General features: G+C 42.6%; 3 protein-coding genes across 3 annotated transcripts; 2 read left to right on the top strand and 1 right to left on the bottom strand.

Annotated features, from left to right (window-relative positions):
- Window positions 1–749: 749 nt before the first annotated feature.
- Window positions 750–2900, bottom strand: mea1 (male-enhanced antigen 1). The gene is made up of 4 exons (XM_067236744.1): window positions 2803–2900; window positions 2110–2438; window positions 1899–2007; window positions 750–1698 (listed from the first exon to the last, which is right to left on the bottom strand). Exons 2-4 carry the CDS (start codon window positions 2404–2406, stop codon window positions 1529–1531), a joined length of 576 nt encoding a protein of 191 aa, XP_067092845.1. The 5' UTR covers window positions 2407–2438; window positions 2803–2900; the 3' UTR covers window positions 750–1528.
- Window positions 2901–3364: 464 nt separating this feature from the next.
- Window positions 3365–4555, top strand: dnph1 (2'-deoxynucleoside 5'-phosphate N-hydrolase 1). Its single transcript, XM_067236914.1, has 4 exons — window positions 3365–3574; window positions 3761–3832; window positions 4084–4194; window positions 4292–4555. The coding sequence occupies exons 1-4, from the start codon at window positions 3439–3441 to the stop codon at window positions 4408–4410; spliced, it is 438 nt and encodes a 145-aa protein (XP_067093015.1). The 5' UTR covers window positions 3365–3438; the 3' UTR covers window positions 4411–4555.
- A 1691-nt stretch (window positions 4556–6246) lies between these two features.
- On the top strand, window positions 6247–11153 carry tmem72 (transmembrane protein 72). Its single transcript, XM_067236628.1, has 5 exons — window positions 6247–6322; window positions 7200–7266; window positions 8721–8792; window positions 8948–9087; window positions 9363–11153. The coding sequence occupies exons 1-5, from the start codon at window positions 6247–6249 to the stop codon at window positions 9809–9811; spliced, it is 804 nt and encodes a 267-aa protein (XP_067092729.1). The 3' UTR covers window positions 9812–11153.
- Window positions 11154–11228: the final 75 nt, after the last annotated feature.

The following is an 11228-nucleotide window of genomic DNA, read 5'->3' as shown; positions in this document are numbered from 1 at the left end:
GTCTATTGGTCTTTCTTTCTGTCAATCACTCTGACCATTCCATTGGTGGGCAACAACATGTGGTCCTCCTGGCTGCAGGACACACTGACTCTGCCTTCTTCTCCCTGTCATAGTTGGAGGATGGCCCACCTAGTTTCCCATGCGCCAAACAGTGATCCCTTATCTGAAACGGCACAAGTCTGTCCCATATGTCATGAAGAGTGTTTGTAAGACTACTCTTATCACAGTACAACAAAAATCCTATTGCCTCGGATTTCCCTGGACAGTGTGCATGTGTGTGTGTGGAGGGTGAAGCTCAGTGGTTAGAGCATTTGACTGGAGATCGAGGTTACAGCTTCAAATCCCCCTGTACTGTACATCGCTTTGGTTAAAAGCGTATGCTAAATGAATACATTATGTATATACGGTGTATATATATAAGTCTAAGAAATAAGAATAAGCCTAATTCTTATTTCAGTTCAATTACATTATTTTTTTGCCTAAAGAACCATAACAGGTTCATTTACATTCCCATTGACCATGCCCTGTTAATACATTCCAGGCCAAGTAAGAGAACAGAGCTCCTAAGGTCACTGGTTAGTGAGAGGTGACATACTGTGGTTGAGGTCAGTGTTCATTTTGTCCTGCAGCAAAAAGTTCATTCAAGAGAGCATTTTGAAACCAAGGGTCTCTCCAATCCATCCTCCCTATATGTCTCCCTGCTCCCTGTCCAGTTCTGACACTAATCAAGCTGCTTTCCAGGTCATATGTACATATGTTGTACTTTAATTAGGTAGAGCATTACATAGTATGAAAGTCATATTTTGTACAGATGTTCATGTATGTACAGAACAAAATAAGAAGTAAAAAATAAAGTAGACATGTTTGACATCCATTGAAGTTAACATTTCCTACATGTGAATTTGCACCATTGGTCACATTTTAATAGATGGGGGTTCTATGTTTACTTATTAAAGTTGCCCATTTACATATTTACACACACATTAGGACAGCAAACAAAGTCAATTACAATGATCAAAAGGTAATAAACACCTGGTAGAAGGAAAATAACACGATTTGACTGAAAGGCGATCTGGTGTTAGAACAGGTGGCATGGAACATTTTAGATCGAAGGTTTTTACTGATAAGGGAGATCCTGGTTCATGTGCCTCTTTCAGCTCCACTAAGGTCCAGATGGCTTCCCTTCTCCCGTAGCACGTTAAGCTTGTAATCATTACAATAAACTGACATTTTTAACAACAACGAATATTGTGAATGAAAGGAAAATCTTCCACTATACAACTTAATTAATTTGACCTATAGCAATCCACAAACATGAACACAGGATTAAGGGGATCACACTGTATAAACACAATTGAAAAAGAAACGGACGCAGTACGAATTCCTAATAATATGGACAGTTCATTCCCAACAAAGTCACAATCTGTGAAACATTGCTCCAGTCACTTGTTTGCAGGTGTGATGGTAAAATTCAGTGTATAGTTGAACATGGAGCTGGGCCTAGACATGGGATTTGAGACACTTCTGGTCATTCCTTTTTGCGCTGTATCCTGAGGCCTGCAGAGCTCTGCCTGGTCTGGAGGGTCTGTTGGACCATGTCTTTCCACTGATCGTCTGAGATCTCCTGGGCCCAGGCTGGGACTCCCAGGGAGGGCAGGGCCACTGCTGCCATGGTTCTCTTCACTAGCTCTACGTGGTCTGGAGAGGTACAAACAGTAAAGAGTAACAGAGGAAATTAATACACTACTGTATAAAATAGTATTCAAATGTCTGCCTTACAAATGATTGAATTTCCATTCTTATTTATTTGGAGGACTGTGGTAAGTGATAAATGTTACATCAAGGGTATGTAGTTATATAATGTGGATAGTTGTACATTTATTAAGGAGGGTTCTTACCTGCATCCATGGGAATGGACACGTTGCTGACCTGGACAGCAGCCACCTCTGGATCCACCTCATCCTCACTGTCTGCAGGAGGCGCCTGGGGAAGGTGAAGACCCATTGCCTATGGCAAGAAAATATGTTACAAATGAACGAAGATATGACCACTGAGGAATACAGTAAGAGTTCTGCAGCGTGCTGGCTATGATCAGTGGGAATTGTGTACCTCAATCCTTTCCTGAACCTCTTGCATCTGTTCTGCATGTGAGCCCATGTCCTCGGGCTGGTCCACTGGCACAGCATGTAGACCATCCGGATCTTGGTTTAAAGGCTGGTAATAGTAGCCTCCATTTTCGTCCTCCTCGTCTCCAACACCACTCTCGTCTTCTTCCATGTCCTCTCCGCTCCATTCTCCACCGATGTCGGGCACTGTGCCATCCGACGGACGTTCCTGACCCAGCTCATCCTCGGAATTCGGTAAGATTCTCTCAGGACCCATCTCAATTGCCCTCGCCACTTCCATCCACAAACGCCAGACTCAAGTAGAGGCCCTGGCTGAGAGTGAACGTTAACTAGATGAGACACTTATGTTCCTTAACACATACAGATTTGCTAGGTATGCTGCCACAATGGGCGTCATTTGCACCTAACCCTGATAAAATATCATAGCAAGCCAGCTGTCTGATGTATTCCTTTCTTATAATGACGTGCTACCCTAGGTTAAATATCGTAGGTGCTTGCTAACCTTTCTGATTTAGCACAAAGCTAATTGGCTAGCTAGATACTGTACATTAGTAGCGGAAGTTTACAAGGAGAGAAAACATTTGCCACCTACATCACAATCTTGATTTGATAAAAACCTGATAAATGTGTATAGATTCAAATTAGAAGCTGTCGAGAAAGTCGAGATTCAATTTACCTTAAAATGCAATGATTCTCTCAGATGTGTTAGAGTACTTGCTTCTGTTATGGTCGGTCCCCTAGGTCGTCACGTCACGGTCACGGAAAAGCAACGGAAGTCTACGGAAAAACGTCATTAAGACCTTAGATGTTCCCAAATCAACGGGAAAAATGCTCCTTCAATTGCAATTTACGTATAATTTTACAATTGTTTATTATACATAGTCCCTTTTTCATAAATTGTGTGAATAATAACGTTTTTCAAAAATTAATTGAATACGTTTTTTGGTCAGGTCAAAATCCTATCTAACTAAAGAACGGAAAACATGGTTTGTATGTTTTAATTGGATTGCGCTTGTGATAACGCCAAATGTACTTTTGTGCTGTTTTAACTAATACAGTGTTATACTTATATGGTAAACCTGGTAGTGAAGCGTTGAAGAACATAGGCACAACAGCCGTACTGTCAGTATATTGGATGTAGAGCTTACACGTACGCAACTACGCATGTCTACAGGTTAAGCGCCAACATCAGCAGCTCAAGAAGTAACATTGGAACCACAGGCTGTATATGAAGAGTTTGGAACTTGTTTTCCGCACTCTTGATTTCACTCATATTTAGATAACCATTCCGGTTATAAATACATTACTAACAATGCGCATTTACTTCTGTGGGAGCATTCGTGGAGGTAGACAAGATATTGTTGTTTATCAGAGAATTCTAAAGAAGTTGGAGAAATATGGGCAAGTTCTGACAGAACACGTGGGTTATGGTGATCTTTCAGAAAAAGGTTGGAGCCCTGTTACCGTGCCGCCCTTATTATTTACAACTGTCATTTGCTGCACTTGTGTGGGAAGTTCACCCATGCACCTGATAATATTGCAATGGTAGTGATGTTTGGTATGATCGAGTACTTGATGATGATAAGCAGCCTCTGCATGTCATCCAAATATGATAATTACTTGATTTATTTTAGGTGAGGACTCTGTAGGGGGTGGAGAAAAGGCTATTCACCACAGAGACCTGGAATGGCTTGTGCAGTCTGATGGTGAGAAAGCCCTTCAGAAAGAGTCTGAGACCTTTTACATTTTGAAAGTAAAGCTTAGGCTAGTTGTCAGCCTGCATTCCATGAAATGTACAGAATTTGCAGACTTTATTCCATCCCTGGAGCAGGCTGACGATTCAAAAGTCTGTTCGATTGTACAATTCAAAAGACTGTGCCATGTGTTTATAAAGTGCTGTTGTACTTGAAATATGGTGGACCTTGACCTTTTCAACTTATTCTTTCTGTGTTGTCAGTAATCATAGCTGAGGTGACCCAGCCGTCTCTGGGAGTGGGCTATGAGCTGGGCAGGGCTGTGGCCATGCACAAGAGGATCCTCTGTCTGTTCCGCCCCGAGTCTGGCAGAGGTACTCCTCACTCTGTGTTGATGAAAGGCACCATGCTTCTTTCCCACCCTATATCACCGGCCCCTGACCATCCTCTTGTGATGTTTCTTACCTCCAGTGCTGTCTGCCATGGTCAGAGGGGCTGACGATGGCTCTCTCTTTCAAGTGCTTGACTACTCGGAGGAGGAAGTGGAAGGCATCCTGGAACACTACTTTGATAAGCTTGCAAAGGTCTGATGGTCCTATAGCTACTCTGTTGCTCCTGGTAAACTAATGTAGTTTGTGTAATGATGCAAGTTTTATGTAATAGCCTAGTTGTGTCAATTTTGTGATACAGAGATTGAATTTAATAAATGTATATATGTGTTTAATCTAGGTAAAATTGTCTAACAACTGTAAATATAGTTATTACATTCCACAGTATGATTCAGTCTTGTTTTTGTGTTTTTTTACGTTGTGTGGTTTGTAAGTGCAGTCACTTGTCCACCAGGTGTCACTGGTGGTGGCATGGAGTTGCTTACACTTTTTAACCCTTGTGCTGCCTTCGGGTCACATGACCCAAAGGTTCATAACGAACCATCGTTGTGTTTACCCAATTTTACCCAATACAAACACAAATAAAAATAATTTTCTTTTAACCTTCGCTATGTGGGGGGTCTGAGACAGCCCAACGGTTAAAAGAAAATGCTTCACTTTGTTTTTGTATGCGGTGAAGTTGTCGCAATACAACAGTGGGTCACAATGACTGATGGGTCAGAATTACCTGAAGTGACACAAGGGTTAAGTAAAAGGTTCTAAAATCAGTATGAAGTGCAACAAGCATACTTGTGTGAGGTGCAATGTCGCAAGCCTTGAGCTAGCACGAGTTGGCTGCTTAACACCCTTCCTTTTTCACCCTTATGTTATTTCACTTAGTTAACTGTGGATACTAACAGCAAGATTTAGGTTGTGTTGTTGGACCTCAAGTAACAGTTTAGAGTTGAGTTATTTCCCTCTATCTGCAGACAAGTATGATTTTGTAATGAAAAAAGGTCAAAATCTTCAGAGAGAACTTTCAAAGTTGAGCTATTTAGCCTAATTCACTTCCATCCGATTACTTACACTCTTCTTTACATGGGAGCACAGCCAGCTATAAGCTTTCATGGGTCCCTGAGTAAGTCGGCCTCTCCAACAGCCTGTTACAAAGGACACCATGATACACGTAATACACGTAAACTATCATTTGGAATATGAAGACTACTAATTGTTGTACACAGTTTGATTGATACACACACATTGATACACAAAAAAACTAGACTAAGATGGAAACTCAGAAAAGTGAACTTGGAGGAAGTTAACAAAGGAGTCTTTGTAAGAGTGTAATCAGATTTACATGCCTCCATCCCCAGCAGGAGTCAAGATGTGGATGTGAGCTTGCTCTGATTCTATTGTATTCCACTGAAGTAGAATCATATACAATATACTGGACACCCCCAGCACCTGACCTACTTCCTCCAGCCCTTATTTATTTATAATTAAGCAGACTTAATGATTGGGACACAGAAGAAAACAAGGGTTTTAAGGAGAAAGAAGCCTAAGATACCACCTATGTTCTGTTCTCCAGGGTTACTACTCTCTTGTTTTCGTGTTTGTAAGCAGGCAATGTTTAACCAGTATGGAAGCAGATGCCTGGTTTGACCCTGAGCTGCCCAAGCTCACCTTGGGATAAAGTATGTGGAATGTTGTATAAACCAGCTGAGAGAGGTAGAGTTAGTGTGTGTGTGTGTGTGTTTCAGTCTAACATTAGGCTGATTAGCAGTGCTGTGAGCCACAGGGCACATAGTTTCCTAGTTTGTAGACTAACTCCCTCAGCCTCAGAGAGCCTGACACTATGGAGTACAGAGTTCCCTCCAATCTGCCATTAGTGCCTTCCCTGCCCTGCTAGGAGCTGCCAGCTGCTAGGTACCAGCTCAGTGATTCCGCACCACCATGCTGCTATAGTAACCAGCTGGTTCCCGGGGGAACCCGCAGGCGAAGGTTTGGAGAACACAGCAGAGGAGGAAAGATTCCGTTGAAGGAGGACAGAGTATTGCTATGGGGAGCCTGGAGAGAGTGTGGTGGGTTGTGGTGGAATGTGCCTGCAGGATACTGGGTATCTCTACAGCTGTAGGTAAGTTCATGGATGCACCTTTCCGGAATAAAATAATGTTTCTGAGGTTATGACCTCATCACATTGATGAAAGGCATCCTTGCTCAGCAACAATTCACTTCTCTCGTTCATAAGAAACGGTTTGTACAGTAACAAAGGGTTTTTATGTGTACTCTAGTTGTGAAACATTTCAAGTCAAAGAAACTGCAATCATAGGCTAGTAATTCTGTGTGGGTATTGTGGCAATCAAGGAGTTTCACGTGGGGTTCAATCTCACGCAACTTAAAAGAGACTCACAGCTAGGCACAGGGTAAGCCCACCAAAGGGCATTTATTAAAAAAATAACGCAAAAAGGCTTAAAAAATGGGTAAACTAAAGTTCTTCCTCAAAGGAGGGAATTATTCTGCTCACCAAGGTCCAGGATAGCTCTAGGCCTGGCAACAGAGAACAGTGCCAGGGGGGTTAGCATGGGACAGGGTTTTTCAGCTCTCACCCATGTGGCTTCTTCAAACTCGATTCCCAAGTCTTGTGCTAGACAACCTTTATACTGTGCTGCCCCCGCAACTGAGCTTCTTGTTGACTGGGGAGCACTTATGGCAAAACCTGGCCTGGATCCCTTATCCCAGAGCTGGCCCGTAGCACTGCCTGCAGCGTTCTTGGCTCTCTGCTGTTTCTTGGCTCCCTGGTTCCCAATGCCACAGTATACAAGAGAACTCTGCACAGAAAACTATGAGCTGACCCTGACACCTAGTGGCAATGTGTTGCAAACTGTGGAAACTAATATATCGTGCATGTAAATGACACCAGTTGCAAATACTATGTGGCAATCACTGTACATATTTGTGAGCATGCAGGAGGATTTCGTTTCTTAAATGTATAACCTGGTTCTCTCCTCCAGTGCTGTGTGCTGTGGGAGTAGAAACCTTGGGACAGGGGAAGTTCCACAGTCTGGCTGTCTATCTACTGTAAGTATTCTCATTACCAAGCACGACAACCCACACATCCTGGGTAACCAGGTACTGTAGCCTCCCACCCTGACACTAACTTTTACTTACAACTTTGCACTGACGTTCTCTAACTTATTCTAACTCACACTAACTTTCACTCATTCACATTGAGCTTCACTGATTCTCACTGACCTTCACAAACTGTCACACACTTTCACTTACTAGAACTAGAACTAACACTAACAGTTCTGATGTGTTTATAGGGATGCAATCCTTTTGTGTGGATATTTTAGGCAGTGTGAGTTGCTCTAAATGGAGTTAGACCCCTCGGTATATGACCCTACCTGGGATTGGTAGCTTTCCACGTGTAGCTTACCTCTAGACCCCCTGGAAGTTTTAATAAAGAAAGAATGTTTATCCTGTAGGTTAGCAGAATAGAGACTGTTTCTACATACCCCAAACACATCAACACACACTGAGGGGCTCTCACACACCAGGAAGAAACTCCCACAGTGCCACAGGAAGACACTTCCCAGGGGGGGGAAAAAATTCAAGTCTGTTTACCACTTCAATCCAAACATCCATACAAAGTACATTCACATACAGATGTTCACACATACACAGTACCAGTTGCACTTGGGGATATTATGTCCTTTGGGGGTCAGTCTTAGAGTCAGGTCAGATGATTAACTATGATAAAAAATCTAGAGGGAGGTTCAAATGTGTGTATGGCCGACCCACTTAGATGATATCACTGCCAAGGAAGCAACAGTGTAGTGAGATATGCAGACCTGCATCCGAAACACATTATAATTGAAATTGCACATTGGCTGTGTTTACTGTGTTTACCGTTTTGTTCTCGATTTAGTCTGTAGGGGTTTCTATGTTCACCAAACCAACAAAACTATGTCCCTAGATCCAATGGAAGAGAGGTAAACTGGAGAGTGTATTAATATTTACCAAATATGCTGGAATTGCAGTTATTTGACTCTATGGGTTAAATCAGAGCAAGAATGGTCGAAGTAAGCAAAATTAAATTGATATTTATTTACATTGCAAATCAATTACAAGGCAAACATGTTACAAAATTAGGTTTTAAGTCTGACCTACTCTACCATGAGGATTGTAAATCAGAAAGAGAAAGAGGAGAGCAAGGAGAAGCAGACCTGAAGAATGCTTTTAACCGTTATTATTATGTGTAGAACAACCAATCAGACCACATCTTGACCCTTGCTTATCAACATGACTCCCAAATGCAACAGAAAGTTACACAATGTGTGTAGATGTGTGAGACCCATCAAGCAAATACTCCATCCAGCAACTCGAATCTTTAGCAGGTGGGGGCAGGGGTGTCTTCCAGCCTACAAATCCAACCCATTCCATGTATTTGACAGTATTTGGAAATCACTTTTATTCCAGCCCTGCTGAGTCTTGTGGTAAACAGAAAATGGCCTCCTCTCTGTCTCCTGCAGGGTGTCAGCTGCTGGTATGATGCTTTTTGAAATGGCCTACTTCCTGGATGCCCTCCTCATCATGTGTCTGCCGTAAGTACACGGCTACACTTCATCTTTAGATGTACAGAGAATGTCTCACAATGTGATCTCTAATCTCCATATTTCAGGTTGGGTTGATCCTCTATTCCTCTTCTTTTTTTAAATCTCCTCCCCCCCCCCCCCTTCACCCTCCCCCTTTTCTGCAGATGTCCCCCAGACTGGTGTCTGTTTGTGTTGTGGGAGAAGATGGCTCATCTCGGAGGCTTCCAGAAGTTTCTTTACTACTCCATCATGTCTGTGGTCTGCTTCCTGCACCCAGTTCTGGTGTGGCACGCTGTTATACCAGGTACTATGACTCTGACAGGTACTAGCAGGAAGCCATCATTTGTTTTCTTCCATTACCTTTACAAACCAGGTACCTCCAGCTTTAACCCAGTTGTTCCAACTTAGTATTAGTATGTGATATTATTATCAACGTTATCTCACAATAAACTAGCATTTCATCATGCTTTAATAATTCTGTCATTTGTGAGATGTGTTGTCCTCTAATGAGGCTTTTCATTCCAGAGCATTTAAGTTACTAGTTTACTTCTTCCTGTCTTCTGTCCACTTTGATTTAAGGGACAATGCTTCTGGTGACAGCTTTCTTCAATTTTATTCTGAGCAAGAAAGCCAAGACAGCACCTCCCAAAGGTCCCGAGGACAGCTACAGTGAGTCGGGGCTGTCCAGTGTGTGTGTGGCAGAGAGAGGGCCAAGCTCGGAGCCCACCTTCTCCTTACTTTACATGGTGACGGGAAGGAAGGGGACAAGCCTGGCCTCTGTACCCAGGGGCAGGAGACTTGGAGTGGGGGAGAGAGGAGAGAGTACCCAGGCTATGCTGGAGGTAGAGCTAGAGCATAGAGGAGGATCAACAGAGAGAGTCAGGGAGGATAAGAGAGGGAAGGAAAAAAGACACGTCTTATTCAGAGAACGAGAGGTCTCGGGGGAGAGGGAGATGCAGGAAATGGAAGGATTCTGCGAGTCAGAGCCAGAGACAACCTCAGACACAGCTCCTATGATCTCTGGATGACTGAATAGTTATCCCAAGAGCTCTGGAACTTTAAGGAAGTATTGCAATGCACTTATTTTGCCAACTCATGTATAGAGGGAAAGCTTTTCACTGGCCAAGAACGCCAGCTCAAGCCCTTTTCTTGCTATTCAACACCACTATAGATTTTTAATCCACAATAAAAAATATAATGTAGGTTTGAATTTTTTCTATTTAATGATCAATTGGAAGATTAAGGTTTATATATACATGTATATATATAAAATCTTGTAACTGCACATAGTGTACCCTATATATAGTTTTTGCACTTACATTAAATAAAATGATTTTGCCAAATTATTTGTCTGTATTTGCATAATGTGTGACAGGTTAGACAAAGCAGAGCAGACACACTAATTGGAACATGTGGCAAACCAATCCACTTAAGGATTCATACATTATTCATCTGAATCAGTATTGAATTCTTTGTTTGGCAAAACACAGATTTATCTCCACCCTACAGTACATCCCTATCTATATTAGTGAGATCATGTGTGTGTATTGGTCTGTCGTGTCTCGTGTAATAAAACACCTATGAGTGGTGACCATGGAGACGGAGCTTGGAGATAGCTCTCCTTGGTCGCCGTGGTGATGAGAAAAAACACCTCCCTCCTCAGTCGATCTCCAGAGAGAAGACGAGAGAGAGCAACAGCAGAAACGGGAGGAGAGAGTGAGGTGATCTCTTTCTTAAGACGTATGGATCAATACTGAACAAACACGTCAAATCATACACACAATATTCCAGTCCCCTGGGACAAAGACTGTAGGGCTAGTGTGTGCGCAGTACTCTGCTGCACTGTCTAGCTTTAACAGACTATCTTTCTTCCACATCAAAGCTAAACAAAGAATCGATAGCTGGAGGAAAAAAACACATAGATCAAACAGCACCTAGCTGAGCTGGTGCCAGGCATAGAAAAGCCTTTGTTTAACACACACATACACACTGCACCCGCACACACACACTAGTACTGGAAGCTTGTGTGTGCGTGCGTGCAATCAGGCTCTCTACTTCTAACTTCTGAGCAATTGACAAAAACACATTATAATTACCATCCAGCAAACCGTTAACCTACCTGATTATAACATTATATCGGTTGTCCAGAGTGTTCCTAAAACCACTATCACAAAATATGATGTTCTGGGTCCTGAACAAAGTCTCTTTGTCCTGGCTCTACTGAGCGGCTATGAGGTTGGCCCACAACCCTAGGCTACATTGTTCTCTCTGAATAGGCTTGTGAATGACTGACTGAATGACCTATAATTAACCAGAGAGGACAGGAGACGAGAGGATGACAGTAGCTTGAGAAAGAGGAGAACAATCTCAATATTTCCAGTCTGCTTCCTCATTCATTCTCATTCCTCAGTATTTCTTCCACAAGGATGTGCTCTGCCACAGTCA

This window comes from Osmerus mordax, chromosome 5 (assembly GCF_038355195.1).
Source record: "Osmerus mordax isolate fOsmMor3 chromosome 5, fOsmMor3.pri, whole genome shotgun sequence".
In the NCBI taxonomy this organism is placed as follows: Eukaryota; Metazoa; Chordata; class Actinopteri; order Osmeriformes; family Osmeridae; genus Osmerus; species Osmerus mordax.
This window is presented reverse-complemented; position numbering and strand designations above follow the sequence as displayed.